At 45.0% G+C, this 19,841-nt stretch overlaps 1 protein-coding gene across 1 annotated transcript; it reads left to right on the forward strand.

Annotated features, from left to right (window-relative positions):
• The first annotated feature begins 207 nt into the window (after window positions 1-207).
• Window positions 208-15,705, forward strand: DSTN (destrin, actin depolymerizing factor). The gene is made up of 4 exons (XM_032795863.2): window positions 208-387; window positions 13,275-13,582; window positions 13,875-13,951; window positions 15,419-15,705. Exons 1-4 carry the CDS (start codon window positions 385-387, stop codon window positions 15,526-15,528), a joined length of 498 nt encoding a protein of 165 aa, XP_032651754.1. The 5' UTR covers window positions 208-384; the 3' UTR covers window positions 15,529-15,705.
• Window positions 15,706-19,841: the final 4,136 nt, after the last annotated feature.

Genomic DNA, 19,841 nt, shown 5'->3' on the forward strand with positions numbered 1-19,841 from the left:
CTCCCGCCTCAGTCCCTGCTGCCTCTGCCTCACCTAGGGGCACCCAACCCCTCCCCTCTGCAGCGCTGCCATTGGCAGGCGGGCACGTGAGCCCACCTGGCAGCGCCCTGTCTGATTGGCAGCCCGCCGGCCCCTCCTGCCTATATAAGGGCCCCGCCTCCCGGGCGGTGGACATCAGAGCGCTACGCAGAGCAGGCTGCGTTCGGACGCTGCTGGTAGGGCTCCCCCCTCCATAGCAACCGTTTCCTCCAGGCACCGCGGCGTGACGTCGGCAGCGCTTCCGCCCGGCTCGCGCCTCTCTCGCTCCTTCCTGTTCCCGCGCCTCGCCCAGCAGCAGCACCGAGTGAGGCAGCCGCTCCCCGGACTGCGAGCCCCGCCGAGACCATGGTGAGAATCCGGGCAGCGCCCGCCGGGGAACCCGGGCTGTGCATTGGCCGCGCATCGTCCCCATGAGCAACCGCACAGTCCGCCGCATCCCGACCCCTTCCATCGCTTCTTCCCACCTCCCCCCGCACTCGCCGATGGTACCGCCCGCCACGGAGCCCGGGGCGATGGAACCTTCCGCTCCCTGGCCTGGCGACCCCCTCCTCAGCCTATGGTACCTCCCTCCCCCCCTCTTTATACGCGCCGGCGCGTCCATCGCGGCCGGGGGGGGGGGGCGCAGCGTCATCTCCTTGTCGCTCCGCGTGGCTCCTCAGGCTTCCATCCGCCCCTCATCGTAGGGCGTGTCCCCGCCGAGGCGCTACGGATGGGCCCTTCCGTTCCCGCTCGGCCGTGAGGGGCGGGGAGCTGGCGGGCGCCGCAGGGGGTGAGGCGGAGCGGCGGCCTGGCTCAGCCCTGCGCCAGTTCCCCGCCGGCCGTTGGTTGTGGCTGTGTACGCGCGGGGTGGGGGGCAGAGAGGGCGGCGGCCTGGAAGAGGAGGGGCGGGGGAGAGGGAGCCGGGGGTGTCGCTGTACGTCCCCCCCCGCGCTTCTCCCGCGCCAGCGCGGTGGCTCCCCTGTGCGGACGGGACCTGCCCGGCAGCACTTGGGGGCGCGGCCGCAGCCGTTCCCGGGGCGGAGGGGAGATGTTGACCCTTCGGTTGCTGGCGGGCTGCGCTGGCTGCCCTCCCTCCGGGACAGGCTCGCTTGTGCCAGGGCATCCCTGGGTCGGTATCTGTGCCCCGGGCGCCTCGCTGCAGGGACCGTGACTCCAGGCTGACATCTGGCGGGTAAGGCCTTGGCACGGGTCCTTTGCGCATTGGCAGCTGGGACTTCTGCGGTCCCCCTCAGACAGTGGCTGGCTTGGGAGGAATCCAGTGGCTTATTTGCGTTCAGCCATTACTCCTGTTAGGGTGACCAGATGCCCTGATTTTAGGGACACTTTCTTATATAGGCATCTATTCTCCCCCCCCCCTCCCATGTCTCGATTTTTTACACTTGCTATCTGGTCACCCTAAGTCCTGTACATGTGAAAACTTGACTTCAGAATTTGGTTTTCCTGTGAGAGTAACATTCATTGCCCAATGTTAAGCGTATACAACTTAATTTAGAAAGTCTTAAACTCTGCAGGCAAAAATCTAATCACCTGCTATGGGCGAGGGGGTTAACCCTACTTGTCAGGTTAAAAAAACCTTTTGCTCCCCATGTAATTAGCTATTTAGAATTTAACAAGGAATTAAACTTTAAAAAGTTTTTAGGCTGTGACTTGCTTAACGCTAGTAGACTCATACTGAACAGGCTAGTTGAAGAGACATTACATGTTGGGATGATAACTTGTACTGAGACCTTGATTTGCTGCTTCTGCTGAATACAGGTTGTTCAGTTTACAGTTCACTATGAAACTTAATTTGGTGGGTCTCATTGAAATCTTTTTTTAAAGAAAACTAGCATCTAGCTACAAAAGGACTTCTTCAGAGGTCATCCAAAAGAATGCTTGCCCATGTTTAACCAGGCAGTTTCTAGTCTGTAACTTATTAAACCTATTTAAAGAGCATTCTTCTTCAAAGATGTATCTGTTCTCATTTGATATTCTAGTGAAGTTAGAAAGCTGTATGCATGTTGTGTTGTCATAGAAATGACTGTCTCAAAACCAGAACTATGACTCACCAGAGAATGTTTTCTCCCATCTCTTGCTGACTAGTAACACTTCTCTCTATTAATTACTACTGTATTCCTGTGTGTTCCAGTATACTGGGTGGGGTGATCAAGCCTCTTTGATTCTAATTAATCAGTTTTGTTGTCTGAAATCAACTTAATAGCCAATAGAAGGCTGAGAGGTAAATCAACTTTACTACAGTAAACTCTCAAGCATAACCTCTTTAATGCTGCCACACTTTGAAACTTCAGAGCTGTTAACTGATGTACCTACTAGGCAAAGATTGTATTGCCATACTTTGGTCTGTGTAGTGCAGCTTTACAGTGAAGTGCTGAAAATAAAAATTGAAGGAAATATAGAAATGTGCTGCTTCTCTCCCTGTCCTTAATTGGTTACAGAAGTAACTTTCATAAATCAAATGGTTTTCTGTGAGTGGGACAGGAGGGAGTTGGTATTAGCATTTGGGCTTAGTTCAGTTTCTGTTAGCTTTGCTGTTCACCTTTATGGCTTTGTCTGCAGTAGAGCTTGAGGTGCTACCAGGCCACAAACTAATGAGGTTTGCAGTTACCTTGTTAGCTACTCTGATAAATGGTACCTTAGGCTAAGCCTAGGATAAACCACAAATACTTGTCCTGAAACAATATTTGAATTGTCTAGGTTAGTATCTACAAATGTTAACTAATTTGAGTCTGTTCCTAATTTACTCATTTAAAACAGGGCTACAAAGCATATAACACAGCTTTCCAAACTTTTCCATCTGTATAGCTAATAAAATACTCAACTGCTTTAGCAGCAAAGAGTCCTGTGGCACCTTACAGAGTAACAGACATATTGGAGCGAATATGTGCATCCGATGAAGTGGGTATTCACCCACAAAAGTTCATGCTCCAAGATGTCTATTAGTCTGTAAGGTGCCACAGGACTCTTCGCTGCTTTTACAGATCCAGACTAACACGGCTACCCCCTAATACTCCTTTATGCACAGCCTGTTGGAGTGTACGACTGTCCCTTCACTGTCTTGTGTAAAAACAGGTTAGAGGAAATCTTTGTCTAGATGAGCCCCTACAAGATAGGATCTTGCTAATGGGAGTACTGTTGGAAGGAATAAAACTCTGACAGTTGCTTTCAGAAACTAATGAATTAAACTTTTCAGTCCATTTTAAGAGTGTATAGTTATCATTTAGACTAAACTTCATGTTAAACATTGAGGTTTCCTTAAAGGAGAATTTAAAAAGTACAATCTGTTGGCTCTTGTTCTTTGTGGAAAATGCTGAAACTGGCCTGTTCAATCAAGTCTATACCTGTACTACAGCATGGAAAATACAGTTTAGAATTATTGTATTTGATGAAGATCTTGGAACTTATTGTCTGTGTACAAGCTTAATGTTCGCTTCTAACATAGCAATGTATGATTGAGAGTAGTTACAAGGTCCCAAAATCTTTCATGAGAAACCAGTTTTCGTGGTGATGGCCTCCATGTTGGAGCAGGGTCCAATTTAAAGAATCCTCCAACAAAAGACAAACGTTCTTTAAGACTGTAGTGCTCATCTTGTAGAGCACTGGTTTGTCCTGTGTGGATGACTGCACCCAAGATCTGTGTTCTCTACCCATAAACATTATAAGTGTTTGACTAATGACCTCTAGAAACTTTCCCGTTCTTAAAACAGCTTCACAGTACCTTGGTGTATTTTTTTGCAAAGGCATTGGCTAATATTTCTTAAAGCCTATAATCCCTATAACTAGGCTTGGAAAGATTAGACTTTTATTAGTAAATGTTGGTAAACTTTAATTTTGCCATACATAGAAATGGGCAAAAATGCTTCCATTGATTGATATCTACATATAGGCAAAGTGAGAAATGCTTCTCAAACTTGGTTTGATTTAGGAATATTTTATTTTTTATATGATGTGATTTTGTGTTAACAGCAATAAAGCCTACTTCTTGAAGCTCAACAAGGGTGACCAGATGTCCTGATTTTATAGAGACAAACCCAGTTTTTGGGCCTTTTTGTTATAGGCTCATATTACCCTGCACCCTGGTCCTGATTTTTCACGCTTGCTGTCTGGACACCCTAATCTCAACATCTGCCATAATTCTGAGCCCAATGATTTCCTACAACTGTTTAAAAAAAAAAAAATCAACAATGGCTTTAAATAAACATAATTCTGCCAACATTACCTAATAGACTTTGTGGCTACCTTGTGATGCACTGACATCACGTGTGATAGGAAGCTTTTGACCAGCTGTGTTTGGGACTAGGCATGGCACTCTGCATGTTCTCCCATACACTCCAGAGCATCACCATTCATTGAAAAGCTCCCACAGGAAGCCTGGGCTTACTTGAGAGGCAACTGATAATGAGAATTTTGCTCCAAGTAGCCCTGGATGTCTCTGATATAGCAGTCTTGTGTCTCTCTGCAGCTATCACCATGAAAAGGGCATCCTGGTTACAATCCTTGGGGATTCAGAGAAATTCAAATAACTGAAAGGGGAAACCTTTAAAGGACCATATCTCTTACGCCCTTCAGATGAGTTACATGCCTTAAAGGTTTCTAGGGTCACACCAAAATCCTTGGGTATCTATAAATCTGCTACCAAGGCCATCTTTAGATACCAGGGACAATTCAGACAGAACTTCCTCCTCATGAGCAATAGAGGCCTGCTGACTACTGTATCGTGAAGCCTAACTTCTGTAAAAGAGCCCTAAATCATTCTTCTACCGGCATCCTGTTTCAGAGAGCAGCATCGACACTCATGTATCAACCCTCCGACAGCATTCTTCTCTACACCCGTTTTGGGTGCCACAGTTCTCATTTTTCTCTGGTATGGGCTGGGATTACTCCACACCAGTGGGTACTGGAGAGATTCATACAATCTCTGACCACCTTCAGGGACTGACCTGATGATCCAACTGATGGAATTAGATTCCTTCAGTTAGGAGTGATGGAGTAATGCCAGGAATTCACAGGGAAGGGTTTCTATTCCAGCTATTTCCTAATCTTCCTCTGCCTTTGTCTAGCTAGTAAGATCTCTATTAGTAGACAAGGCCGAGCCGAGTCTTGACTCTGGTTTGGAAAGAAACTAGGTTAATACAGAGTGACTTATTTGATAGGCAAATCATGTCAGCCAGGCTAGGATATGATACACAGAACAACTTTGTACTTTTTGCTGCTTTATGATTTGTAAATGGTGTCTCACACTAGCAGTAAATGGCAGTTATCTTAAATGTGATATGCAAACAATCATATCAAGTATCCTTTTGCAGAAATTTAGACTTCCTGCACTGTGTAGAACAGTTGTCCAAGGTACTGCTGCCTGAGGTCCTGCCTATACCACAACTTATAAGAGTTTATAACCAGTTACTTATGATACTGTGTACAGACTTCTGTCACTACTTAATCATGTTCTAACCTGTCAAGGGCCTGGCTTGATACAAGGTAGTCTTCCCCAAATCAGCTGATCATAGCCTCCATCAGCTTGTTTGTCCATTGCTACAGCCTTCCAGCTCTCAATGCAAAGGACATCCTAGGGTGTTGCACAGCAGCTTGTGGGGAAATAAGTAAATCTAGCATAGCTGTCCAGTTCTTCCTAAAAGGAATGTTCACTTCCACCACATGGTAACCGACTAAGGAAAATTTGACCAGCTCTCAGAAAGAGGTACTGTGACAAATCAACAGTTACTGGGTCTGATATAAATGCCACACTGCTACAAAAATGTATTTGAGTTTTCAGTATAGATGGGTCCCCAGTTTTGTGCAGCAGGAGAGGACGTCAAGTTCAGTCAGAATATACTTTGCTTGGAAGTAGGGAATTAAATGCATTCTGTCTAGCAATCCTTTCTTTAGATTGAAGTACAAAGTTGAGTCTCTACTCATTCCTTCTATATTTGGCTAGGCATGCTTGAGGAATGTAGCTTTCAGGCTCTGTGTGCAACTGAACTTAAGAACAGAATCTTTGTTCCAATAAGCAAATATTTTTGCTCAGATGGATATGGGTAGTTCACATTAACTGCATGTATGTGTTCTAATCAATGTAGCTCCTAAATAAAGCAAAATCTTACATCAAGACCCAGGTCTCAAGAACAATTGGTAAACCAGTTGAACTGGTTTACCATATGTAAATTTAACACTGGTATTATGGCTTTTAGTTCTATACTGCTGGCCTTGGGGGAGGAGAACCTACATGTTATCCATGCTGGTCTCCTCCTCATCTCTTCTCCCTCGCTGCCACCTCCCCTCCCACCCCATCACCTTTGTGCAAAACTCCCAAGCAGCTTAAAGGCTTTTTGGCTCCTCTGCAGTTGAGAAGGGGGAAAGATTAATTAAAACTTTTTTTTATTTTTGGCATAATCAAATACTAAAGGAAAATCCTAAGGTTCATAGCCCAGGGTTTTGTTGGGAAGCACTAGCTTCAATACAACTTTGGACACAATGGAATGCAGAATTGAGCTATAAATCCAAACTGCCAGATGTCTAGTATGTGTATCCTATCTTGAACTTGCTTTGCAAATGCAAACTTTCTTCCCAATTTCTAATATCCTTGTAGAAATACATAGGTTTTGGTGGCAACTTGCAGGGCCTCTCTAACTTCAAAACTGTACTAAAGGAATAACTCTAGTTTAGATTTTGTGCAAGGTTTTTGGGCACTAGTTGAACATAATTAAAAGCAAAATGTGGTAAGCTGACATGACTGTCGTGTACAACCTTTATCTGCATCCATCAAAATGGGTTGTGGGGAGTCTGGAGGGAGACTCTTGCTTTTAGTACATAGTGGTTAAGTAAGGCATTCCTCTAGCACAAGACATAAGAGCATCAGCATGCAAGGTATAGGAAAAGTGCGACACACTCAGAAAAGAGATGAGAAATGGGCTGTGTCACTGTCATGCATTCGTACTTGGCATCTAATGCATCTCTTGTATATTAGCTGACCTCATGTGCCTGCAGTAGTCTAGACAGGTTTACAGGCTGGTGATGCAAGACTTCACAAACGTTCATGCCGCAGCTCTCTTTGGGCTTACCTCTGGAACTCAGTATTCAGGTTGGCTTTGCACAAATGAATGCTCAATTTTAAGAGTCTACTTTGAAAACTATGCATGGGCAGCCAAGCCTGGATCAACCAGTGTGTACGTGGTGCACTTGTATAGGGCCCCCGGCTCTGGCAGGGCTTAGGAGCGCCAGACCAAAAAAGGGATGGACAGCTGGTGGCTTGAGGGTCACAGCCAGCTTGTCAGATCCCTTTATTTGGTCCGCTACCGTGTGTGCTGGAAGGGAGGTATTCTTCCCCTTCTTTCTCCCCCGCACTCCTTTCCAGTTTCAGCATGTTGCTTTTGCATCCTTCACCTCCACTTATGTGACCTGTCCTTGACCATAGAAGGCATGCTGCTGTGAGTGCTTCTATTGCTCTGGTAGCAGTCAATGCTGCCTAGCTGGCCAGCTGCTGCGGTGAGTGCTTTGTTGATCTGGTAGCAGCTGGTGCTGCCTTGCATCAGAGCAAACAGCTGTTTTCCTGCATTTTTCCCTCATCTCATGACACCCCACTCCCAACCTGCAGTTTGAGAACTATTGCGCTATTTAATAGCAGCCCATGAGACATGCTTCCCTCTGTGCTTTCCATTATATAACATCCCTGTTGACTGGAAATTAGTATTGTGAATCTATTCCTAACTAATGTAGAACTTTATCCTTTTTAAAGAACTCTACTTTCTGTCTCCTATTTCTTGCATTTTTACCACCTGGCCCCCTCTCTCCTAGGTTCTTCCACCCGTGTAATAGGAAAGAAACCATCTCTCTCCTTCCTCCTAGTAGGGTTGCTAGTAATTGGGGAGGGGGTTTTAAATGCTTTAACAGGCTTGAGGGCTCTTGCAGTGGCACCCATGGAAGCAGATCAGGGTGGATTCATGCCTCTGTTCTGGGAATCAGAGTCAAAAGTTGTCTTTGTCTATATGCTAAATCAGAATATATTCCAGTGGTGACCTGGCCTTGCCTCACACAAGTACCAGCAGCTTCACATTTTAAATAAGCAGCCATAAATCTAGATCTTGGCTTACAATTTTGATGCCCAAGATGGAGTAGAATAGTTAGTTTTTTCTCTAGATCTGTGCTAGTCCTGCAGTGTTAACAGTAGTGTTGCTCCATTTCATTTGCCAAGTCAAGACAGCATAAATAGTGATGTGTGCAATATGCACTCCTCTGACCTGAACACCAGTAGTGAGCAGCTATGGAAGATCAGTGTTCCAAATGCTGGGGAAATTTTTTCTCCTCCAAAGAATCCATTGACCAGGAGACTGGGAAAACTCACTTAGCTACAAGATGTTTCAAGTAACTAAAAGATGTGCAGAGGTCTGACTGGGGCCAAGGAAATAGTAATCCCCATTGCAGTAATCTGCATGTGCTTTCATAGAACTGTTGCTTCCTACTGCAACTAAAACTGGCTGTCTTCTATAAAGAACACTTACAGGCTATGTCTGCACTATGGGATTATTCCGATTTTACATAAATCTGTTTTACAAAACCGATTTTATCAAGTCGAGTGCATGTGGCCACACTAAGCATATTAACTTGGCAGTGTGCGTCCATGTACCGAGGCTAGCGTCGATTTTCAGAGCGTTGCACTGTGAGTAGCTGTCCCGTAGCTATCCCATAGTTCCCACAGTCTCCCCCACCCATTGGAATTGTGGGTTGAGATCTCAATGCAAAAACAGTATTGCGGGTGATCTGGGTAAATGTTTGTCACTCAATCCTTCCTCCGTGTCCGCTGTTGCTTTCAGTCATTTCACACCTTTTCCTGGATTGCCTGGCAGATGCATAGCATGGCAACCATGGAGCCCGTTTTGCCTTTTGTCCTGTCAGCATGTGTGTATGGATGCTGCGGCAGACACGGTGACTGCAGTGCTACACAGCAGCATTCATTTACTTTGCAAGATAGGAAGAGACGGTTACCACCCTATTGCACCATCTGCCAAGCAATTGTAAATTAGGCAATGAGATGATGGTTATCAGCATTCGTGTACCATCTGTGCTGTCATGGTGCACCTGGCTGGCCTTCGCTGAAGTCGGCCGGGGTGCTATGGACAAAAATGGGAGTGACCCTCCCCCGGTCCTTCCATTGTTTTGTCTAAAATAGTCAGCCCTGCTAGAATATGGGGCAAGTATAGAGAAACCAGAGAGCAAGCTGCTGATCCTGTCGAGCCCCAGAGATCCTGCAGAAATGATGAGCTTCATTGCGCATTCTAGGGTGCCCTGCAACAACACACACTCGTTGGTTCCCTCCTCCCCCACCCTCTTGGGCTTCCATGGCCCGATTGCTCTCCATTTGTGTGAGTAATAGGAATAGCAGGAATAAGAAAACTGACTTGTTAGTGAGATAAATGGAGGGCGTTCAGTCTCCACTGCTCTGATAGTCCAGGGCAGAACATTAAGGGTGGTGAGGGGAGAGCAGCCTCTCACTGCTATGTAGTCCAGGCAGTAAAGATATCTTTTCTTTTGATATGAAAGGGGGGGGGGCTGATGAGCTCAGCCCAGTTGCCTATCGATGAAGCGGTTCAGCCGTTTCTACATCTGTAGGAAATGACCGGGCAGTCATTCCCAGTTTTACCCAGGGCATGCAGGAGCATCAGGGCTAGTGATGACATGGATAGCAGTATGATACACTGCCACAGAAGAGGATGCTGGTGTTCAAGCGCCTGCAGCACCCCGTCTACCAGAGCATGCAGTAGGACATTAGGGTGACATTTGAAAATCAGTGGAACATTTATCCCGTTGTCGGGGCTGGGGGAGGGAGTAATTGAAGACATATACCCTGAAACGCCGGGAAAATGTTTTTACCTTCAGGATTAGGAGCTCAGCAGATGCAATGCTTTTTGAGGACTGTGGATAGCTTGTGGAGTCCTACAGTAACTCCCATCGCTCCCTCCATGTGAGCGTCCCATTTTGATCTTTTTGGCTTTTCATTATGCTTGTCACCACAGCTATTGTCGGTGTGGCCTCTGTCTTCATACCCTGGAGATTTTTTCAAATGCTTGCATTTTGTTTCTTGCTAACGAGCTCTGATAGACAGATTTGTCTCCCATCAGCAATCAGATCCGTATCTCCGTTACGGTCCATGCTGGAACTCTTTTTGGATTGGGATGGCATTGCCACCCGTGCTGGGTTAGAGCTCCACGCTGGTGCGACAGGAAACAAATTCAAAAGTTTGCGGGGCTTTCCTGTGTACCTGGCCAGTGCATCAAGTTCAGATTGCTTTCCAGAGCAATCACATGGTGCACTGTGGGATACTGCCCAGACCAATACCATCTATTTGCGGCCGACACTAACCCTAATCCGACATGACAATACCGATTTCAGTGCTACTCCTCTCGTTGGGGAGGAGTACAGCAACTGGTTTAAAGAGCCCTTTATACAATATAAAGGGCCTTGTTGTGTGGGTGCAGGTAAATCAGTTTAACGTCTGCTAATTCAGTTTAAAGCATAGTGTAGATCAGGCCACACTTACCCAGACCTGTTGGCTGTGCAAAGTTTACATCCTCTGGGAGAGATGCCATTCAACAGCAGTTGTTTTTAAACAATCAACTTGAGTTCCCAAATTAACCCTTTTTGAATCTTAAATAACTTGTTGGACATGTGGGTTTCCTTATAAAGAATCCAAGTAGTTTCCTGCCTCAATATGAATTACTGGCTTACGCAATAAACAAAATCGTCTCTCTTGGCTGTATTGTTGAGATCTACAGCTTACTGTAGTTTTCTCTGTTTCTAAGGTTAAGTGTTTTTCATCACAGTAAGATGACTAGCAGGTCTGGGTTTAGGAAGCACGTCAGTGTGGAGCTGGAGCAAGGTGAGGGTTCATAAGAAGTCATATGGCTTTCGCCATTTCCATCATGGAATGTAGATGATGGATTACTGTCTGGTTCAAATTTCATAGGCCCGAGTTCTAAACATTGTAGCATCTTGCAACTTTTAACTGGAAAATGTAATGTTTACATGGTAGGCTATCCTGAAACAGATTCTGTTGCCCACTTCTGGGTGACTTATCTCTAAATGCTGCTCTCAGGATGTGCACTTCAGATTTCACATAAAATCTAGCTACAGGGAATGAGCCAGATTTCAGGTGGTATCTTCCAGCATGGCAGATGTTGAACAAGGGAATTGACATGTATTCAGTGAGACTCAGTTCAGTAGCTGAGCGGTTTGAGTCATTCATTTTCTTGCCGGGGGGGCGGGAAATGACAAGGGGGTTAAGTTAATCCTTAAAGGCTGTTTGTCTCACTGAAAAGCAGCGGCTTTATTCCCTCTCCATTTTCCTATTGTGTAATGTCTTACTGCTAGCCTTGCAGATTCACCTGGCATCGAAAAGCAAGTTTTTTTATGTTACTGTTCAGTGCACACTGATGAAAGCTTCTGCAGGCTTTATCACCTCTGAGGTCTTCAAATCATGCTCTGCGTGACAACCATGCAACTCTGCTTCATCAGTAGGCTTGCACAGGTGCATTCTAACTGATTAGAACTGTGCAACAACTTAGTGCAGAGCCACAGACATCATGGCTCTATTTCTTTCTTTGCAAGAATACCTCATTAAACAAGACTTAAAATACACAGATGTGAGTAAGAAGGTGCCATGTTAGTCACATTAGAGTAACTACCTTAAATGGGTACCAAACTGAAATCTGTCTAAGCTGGTACCGGTGACTTTAAACACTGTGCCTGGAGTCTCTTAATGACTTCCATGGTGCTACAATTGAACTATTGTCTCTTAATATTTTTCTCTTGCTATGAAAGACCCCTACAAACAAGTGACAATACTCTAGATAAACAGAGCTGTCAGACGCATACAAAAGACTTTCTCTAACCTCAGTCCTAAACATTAATCAACTGCTTTGTAAGCTTGCTGCACTTGATTGTTTGTGAGCACCTAAGTCAGTTATAATGTGGTGAATATTGCAGCCTACCAAGGGCACTTTAATAATCAAAGGACATTTGCATGTGCTGAACTCAGATGTGTGAACATGTCTCTCCAATCATTGCAAGGATGAAGAAGTTTAACACTCAAATATGGCAGGCTCATTACATTGAAGCATGTATCATTTTGAACAGATTAGATTAGACTGAAGCATTTCTAGCAGTCATCTTCTACTGCTCTAGCCTAAATGATCTCTGTGGGAATAGCTCAGATGAGAGAAATAGGTCCTGATGGACAAGCTTAGAGCTGTCAGGGCCACACATGCATCTGCTACACAAAGTATATGTATAACAGTAGGTATAACCCTAGCCATCCTTCAGTTCTGAAGGCGCAGCAGGCTTTTTTATTCTATTGTCTTTTACCTTAAATCTTGGTGTCTGTATATGGGAGGCCCCTGATGTGGCTGAGTTTGTGGCATAGATGGGCCATAAAGAGGATTCTATTATGTAGTCAAAATTCCCTGTTGGATTATTTTGATTTAACTAAGAGCCAGCAGCAAAACCAAAGAACTAGGAAACTTATCAACCAGTTTCCAGAGATATTCTAACCCTTTAATAAAAACATGGCATTTTCTTTTAGTAACTTCAGTGCAGACTTCTCACTCTAGTCAGATCTTGAGCCTAAAACCCAGCATTTTTCATAAACATGTTTTGCTCCAGTACCGCACTTATAAACCTGAACCACACATACATGTGACTATACAGGTAGAATCTGATAGCACTGCTTTATTTTCCTGTAGACTAAAATGGCTAGTCAAAATATTGGCAAGTTGAGACTTGTCAAATAGCTAAAGAATGCTGTCTCAAAATGACTGCCTCATATATGCTACATTTGGTGTTTCCAAATGATCAGATACAAGCATTCACTTAAAGATTGTCCATTAAACAGACCTCTGGAGCTAGAAGTTCCTGCCCCTCAGTATAAAGCCTTCAGTGCAAGCAGGATCTTCCTTCTCCATCAGTCACTTTTCAAAAATGTAGTTTATGTGCATTAGGAACTGTGATTTTTAAGTTAACTGTAGCCAGAATGGGAGACTTAGGACAGACAGGGTCTAAACTATATAAATGTCTTCTGGTGTTAACTACTTCAGGCTTTCTGTATCTGCCACTCAAGCCTTTGATACTCTAGGAAGTATTGCTTGTCTTCTAGTCTCATCGGCCGAATGCATTATGGTGAGGTTATGCAGGAGTTATATTAAGTGCATAGTCCAGGACTGAAATTGACTTAAAGCATTTTTCTGTCATAGGCATCAGGAGTACAAGTGGCTGATGAAGTATGCCGTATCTTTTATGACATGAAAGTTCGGAAGTGCTCCACGCCAGAGGAAATCAAGAAAAGGAAGAAGGCAGTTATCTTCTGTCTCAGTGAAGACAAAAAGTGCATTGTTGTGGAAGAAGGCAAAGAAATCCTGGTGGGAGATATTGGCGTAACGGTTTCTGATCCTTTCAAGCAGTTTGTGCAGATGCTCCCTGAAAAGGATTGCCGTTATGCCTTGTATGATGCAAGCTTTGAAACAAAGGAATCAAAAAAAGAAGAGTTGATGTTCGTCCTGTGGTAAGCTGGAAACCTGGCTTATATGTGGGATGTGGTCTCTGGCTTCCCCATTGTACATACCTATCTGCCATGCCTGGCATGTGCAGAGGGTCTACATTAATGTATAAGACACTGAAATGTGGTGACACACTCATCTGGGCAAACTGCATGCAATATATTGATGTGGGTGTCAAATGTTCATAACCTTTTAGGGCCACTGCTTCAGTTATCTGAGTCTGTAGGTCTTAAGATTCTGATACATGTTGGATATTGAACATCATTGTCTTACTTTCCTCTTGGTATATCCAACTAGGGCACCAGACCAAGCGCCTCTCAAGAGTAAGATGATCTATGCAAGCTCTAAGGATGCAATCAAAAAGAAATTTCAAGGTATGTAATACAGGCAACACTTCCTGACTTGGCCCAATTAAATCTGTCTTGCACCATAGAACTGCTGACACACAGAACTTAACAGTTGCTAATTGACTAGTGTTTGTTTAGAAATACCAGTCAAAGATGACTACTTAGCAAGTGAAACTTCTTGAAACATGATTAAAACACAGCATAGCAAAAGTGTTCAAAGAGCACGTGCAGTAGAACTGCATTTTGAAGAGTGAGGCAAGAGCAACATGCAATGTTAGAGCAGATATTTCAAAGTGTGTTGTAGGGGTGGGGGGAGAATAAGTATGGACACTGTTCTGCTTAGTGTTCAATGGCATAACTTGGGAATGGGGGGGATAAATCTTTACTAATAAATTGGATCTTCTTGGCAGCTGTCCACATGGCTCAGGATATCTCAATCCTGCATTCAGTGAGATACTGAACATTCTATAGCAAACCTTACCATATTGCTCTTTAAAGGTGTAAGGTAGCTGAGTAAGCAACCAAGATGCTATCCTGGGTTACTAAGGCATAGTCAGCAACTGTAATCACTAGTGAAGCAGGACTGCATAGCCCAATGTATGTGTTGTATTATGACTGCTTAATCTTCACCTTCACGCTTCCTAAATTTTTCCACTGATATGTAAACTCACTAAAATAGTTTGGAGTGAACATGTATTGGCACCTAAGCCTGGAGCAAGTTTAGGCTTACACAAGTCTGCAGTGGCAGAACAGGACAAGAATGCAGCAGTGCTGAACAACCAGTTGGGGTTCACAGGTAGCCTGCACAGTCCAAAAAACAAATTGGCATTGGTCAGGGAGTGGTCCTGACTGTAGTGCATGAAGGAGTTAAAGCACCCTCCAGAGATAGAAGCAGATATTGCCATTTCCAGTGTATTTGTCATCTCCCCAAACTAGCAAGGCCTTGCTGGTACAGAGAGGTGACTTAATCTTCTCTTCACTACTTCGCTGAATTTGATTTTTCTATTTTGAATTGACTTTTTAGCCATTTATTCATAGTTTGCTTTTGAGATTCCCCCAGTCCCTAATCTCTCTCTATGAGCATGGCTTCCTTGCCAACTAGTCCATGGCTCTTCAACTGCACACATCCAGGGTCCCATGCCACTTCAGTGGGTTTTTTGTAATCCTGAAACTCCCAGCTTCACTCCAGCAAAATCTGCAACTGGGGAGACCAAAACATACACATCCAGTTCAGGTATCCCTAACATGTCCAAATGCCTCGTACTTAGTGGTGTGCAAGCACTGACACTGAACTCCCACTGAAATTCAATGGCACTTGAGCACCTAAATCCCTTGGGTTCTTAAAATTCTAGATGGGACTGCCATGTTCTTGAATTTCTGTGAATTGTTGGACTACCTGCTCAAACACTCTTGGCTACCTATACAAGTTTCTAATGAGAATTACTAGCATATGGAAGAACTTGTGAATCACTGAATTTTTTGCCTTTCTTCTAGGCATAAAGCACGAATGTCAAGCAAATGGGCCAGAGGACCTTAACCGAGCTTACATTGCCGATAAGCTAGGAGGCTCCCTAATCGTAGCCTTTGAAGGCTGTCCTGTGTAGATGCCATACAGTGCCACAACTCTACAAGCATTCCATGTTTTAATATATCAATTATGTAAAGCAACCATTCTAAACCAGGGTTTCACTAATGGTGGGGAAGCTGTCTTGTAGAATAAAGTAGACTTTGGAGACGTAGTTGATATGTACAAATGATCCTAAATAAATCAAGTCTAAGGATTTCTCTTGCGTGAGCAGTCTCATCACAAACAAGTTTAATATTTGAACTCTGGCTTCAGTACTGCACAGTGAAGGGGGGAGTTGATCTAAATTGTAGCACACATCACAATCTTAAATTTTCTCTGTAGCCATCAGCCAAGTCACACAGCCTTTTTTCTTCCTGGCTAGTGTCTTAGGACAAGATTATGACAACTTTATTAAATGTCATATGCTAAAAGGAATGCTGTCTGTCACTTAACCCATCAGTGTACTGCTCAAAACTCCTCTTTTATATTGAAACACATCAAGCTCTGGTGTACCCTAGCAAATAGCTAAAATCAAAGTACACAAAGGCACACTTTGCTGGGGAAAATAATCCTAAACCATTTCTTGTAAACTCCTAGTCTTTTATCAGTGTGTCTGAAAGCTCCCTTGGAGTGCTTTCTCTGGTAACTGCTTTAGAACAGCTGTGTTCATAGTGCAAGCTGAATAGTACTAAATAGCTCTGCTAAATCAAACTTGTACAAATACTAACAAGTCATCTTAAGTGTCAATCAGAAGCTCTTATTTCAGTTGTGCCATAGGTGGTGGTACGGTTCTGAAGGGACCATTTTAACTCCCCTGGGCAATGTTCTGAACCTCTGATCTGACTCAGACCAGTGGAATAGGGATGTAAACTACCCTGTTTCTCAAGCTTGGAATGAAGCCATTTTCATGACACTGGTTTGAGCTAAACTGCTGTAGGGACTTGTAGAGACTTCTCAACCCTGTTTTCCATAGAAATCTGTAGTCAGACTTCAAAGCGCATGACTTACAGCAGCCTTTCAATAGATGCAGAGACCATTCCACCCAAATACACCATCAAGCTTCCAAGTTTTACCTCTAGCCAATCAGCTCTATAAAGGAAGGACTTTTAGCCAGTCTCTCAGGCACTGTCACTTGTGCAATTGTATAGGGTGTGTCTAGAGCTTCTCAGCACTAACCTATGTTCTGGGCTGGCAGTCCTAACAATCTCCAGCAGGGAGTCTCTCCACTGGGTTAGTGGCAACGCCTGGCATCAGATGTACCTTGTGAGGTGTACAGCAGGGATTGGACTCCAGGGCAGTACAAGCCAAAACCCTGCATGCCCCACACACTTACGCACTTGGTATGAGTGAAGTGCACAGTGCTCCTCTTTAGCTGTACTCCTGCATGATTGTAGGGTCACCTTGATTGATGCAGGTTATTTTTCCCTGACTCTCTACACACACTCAAACCAGGATTAGGGTGAGGAAGGAGTGTTGCATGGGGCACAGACCACAACACTCAGGGCTAGGTGACTGTATCAATCACTCTTCTTGTGCCTCCATTTCTGTACAAGTGAAGGGACTGAGTACCCAAGTTTCAACAGTACTATCAACTTTTAGTGTGCGCAGTGATCCTTGGAGAGCAAAGTTCTACTACTCTACCCAGACAAGCCCTGCTGCCAGCTGCAGGTACTGTAAGCATGGTGGTGTCCCTGCACTGTTGGTGATGCTCCTGGAGCAGAATGCCAGCCATGATGCAGTATGTGAGCTGGCTTCTTAATGTTCCCTTGAGCTCTCATCCCAATACCCTTGTTGCTGTGGGACTCATGTAGCTGGGACTCCTGGCACCACTGTAGTTCCCTATTTCTAGATGCCCTGTGGCAGGGGACCTGCTCAGGAGAGAAAGCAAGTGCTTTGTTAAAGCAGGGATTTCCTCCCCACCCCACAGACAGTGGCAGCTGCTGGCCTGCATATCTGCCTCCAGCAACCAGACTAAAAGCAGCTGCTTCTGTCCTACACATGTGAACAGCAGGCACAATCTCTCAACATGAATACATCTCTTCCTCTTTCAGTACCTTCCAGAGCCAGCCACAGTTCCTTACCATCTAGAAATAGGAAGCGGCTGCTGTGTAACTTGCACTATTGTGCTATAAAGTTTGCATGGGGACCTAGTCAGCAGCCCAAAGTGGTCTCGGCTCTTGGCTATCGGATACTTTGCCTGCTCCTCAACTTGAATGCCAGAAACACCACAGTAGAGTGTCTTATAACCTGAAGCTCTCCCTGTTTTCCAGGTTGATGTGGCAGTGAATGGGGTCAGCAATGGGAGGGTTTGCCCTGTTCAACTGGGAAAATACAATGAAAGTGAAGTATCAGAGGGGTAGCTGTGTTAGTCTGGATCTGTAAAAGCAGCAGAGTCCTGTGGCTCCTCCCTTGGTTTTCACACCTCAACTGCTATAAGAGGGCCTTATCCTCCCTGGTTGAACAAACCTCGTTTATGTCTAGCCTGCTTCTTGCATATATATACCTGCCCCTGGAAATTTCCACTGCATGCATCCGAAGTGGGTTTTCACCCACGAAAGCTCATGCTCCAAAACATGTTAGTCTATAAGGTGCCACAGGACTCTGCTGTTTTCAATGAAAGTGAAGGTTCCAATAGTGATGTTTAGGTAGTCACAGTGTACATCTGCTACTGACAAGACCTGTTTTTCTGGTTAAATGATCATTGCATGATGCATAAACACACTCCCTGCCCTGCATGGTCTGTTGCATTGCTGTTGAAACCTTCACGCTTGCATTTTCTGATTAACGGGGCAGCTGCTCATGTGGTATCCACATGCTTCTGCTTTTGTGATTGAAATCTATGAAGATCCATGAGGCATCAGAAATGCTTCCTTCAATCGAGAAAAGGAAGTAGGTTGTGTTAAAAGTATGTCTTCAAGCATTTGTCCTGACTCTCTCCTCTGCTGACTGGAGTGAGTAATACCTGCTAGAAGTTTCTGCGTTCTCAGCTGGCTGAAGTAAAGGTCTGGTTAAAGTCTGCTTTCAAGTAAGTGCCACTCCTAGTTCCTTACTCAGACTTTGCTTTAACAAATAAAGAGAGCTTGCGGTTAAGGTGGAGCTACAATCCAGAAGAGATTGTCAGGCACTGGATCAAAATCTCTAAGGAAAATTCCTGCTCCACTTATGTCAAGGAGAGTTCTGTGGGCCAGGATTTCATTCCCTATTTAACAGGATTCATTGCTAAATGGATGAGTAAAGAAACCAACTGGAATGGCTTAGCCTGGCAGGCACATTGACTATCCTCTCATGATGAGTGCCCCTGTGAGCATAGAGATGAGAGGCAGTCACGCTTGCTGGACCTGGGAGAATAATGCCTAGTCTTCCCAGTTCCAGCTGATGGGAGCAGCTCATGGCTGCCATCCCCTGCTGGTGGATAGGATACTGGTGTTTGGTGTAAAATGGTTCTTGGTGCTGGCAATATTCCTTGGCAGGAAACACTGATACTCTTGCCAGAGGGTGACCAAGGGTCATGCTATGCCAGGCTCTCTGCAGGCACTAACCACACCCTACCAGTCCTAGGGTGAGTTACCGAACAAAACTTCTCTTCAACCTTCCTTACAAGGCCTCTGCTTGTATGACTGTGTGTGAAGGGGGAGAAGCTTAGTGTCAAAGGGATTTCATCACAGGCACCTTTGTGGGGGAGTCTGACCTAGGAGCCACAGGCAAAAGGAAAAGAGTCCCCTCTGTCTTGCACCAATCTGTCGGTGTTGCTAGCAGAGAGGGGGTGGGATGGGGCAGTAGAAATAAGTCTCTACTCCGAGAACATTCTCAGCTCTGTGGCATAGATTGCAGTTGGTTTCTTCACGAAGGAGGTTGGCATATCAGGGCCTTGTCCTCTAGATGGCAATGCTGACCAGAGACATTTGAAAAGCCCAACAGTTTGAATTTGGTCACTTCAACAATCTAAGTGTGAAAGCTGCTGAGTACCTGCTGTTCTTCTTCGAGTACTTGCTCATATTCATTCCAAGTAGGTGTGCGCGCGCCACGTGCACGTTCGTCGGAAGAATTTTCCCCTAGCAACACCCGGCGGGTCGGCAGGCGCCCCCTGGCGTGGCGCCTTTGCGGCACCGTATATATGCCCCTGCCGACCCGGCCGCTCCTCAGTTCCTTCTTACCGCCCGTGTCGGTCGTTGGAACGTGGAGTGCGGCTTAGCTGACCTCCACATCCCTAGCGTTTCACCCGTTCTACATAGTTCTTAGTTAGTTAGTGTTGTTTGGTAGTTGTTAATAGTTAATAGTTATAAGTATAGTTGTTAAACGTAGTTGTATATAGTTAGTGGGCTGAGGTATACTCCTCCTCGCCCGCTCCGG

This window comes from Chelonoidis abingdonii, chromosome 3 (assembly GCF_003597395.2).
Source record: "Chelonoidis abingdonii isolate Lonesome George chromosome 3, CheloAbing_2.0, whole genome shotgun sequence".
Lineage (NCBI taxonomy): Eukaryota > Metazoa > Chordata > Testudines > Testudinidae > Chelonoidis > Chelonoidis abingdonii.

Bases quoted from the DNA above. Each gene is read 5' to 3' on its own strand.
- DSTN (XM_032795863.2), top strand. The intron at 13,583-13,874 runs GTAAGCTGGAAA...ATATCCAACTAG, and splicing joins GAGTTGATGTTCGTCCTGTG to GGCACCAGACCAAGCGCCTC. The intron at 13,952-15,418 runs GTATGTAATACA...CCTTTCTTCTAG, and splicing joins AATCAAAAAGAAATTTCAAG to GCATAAAGCACGAATGTCAA.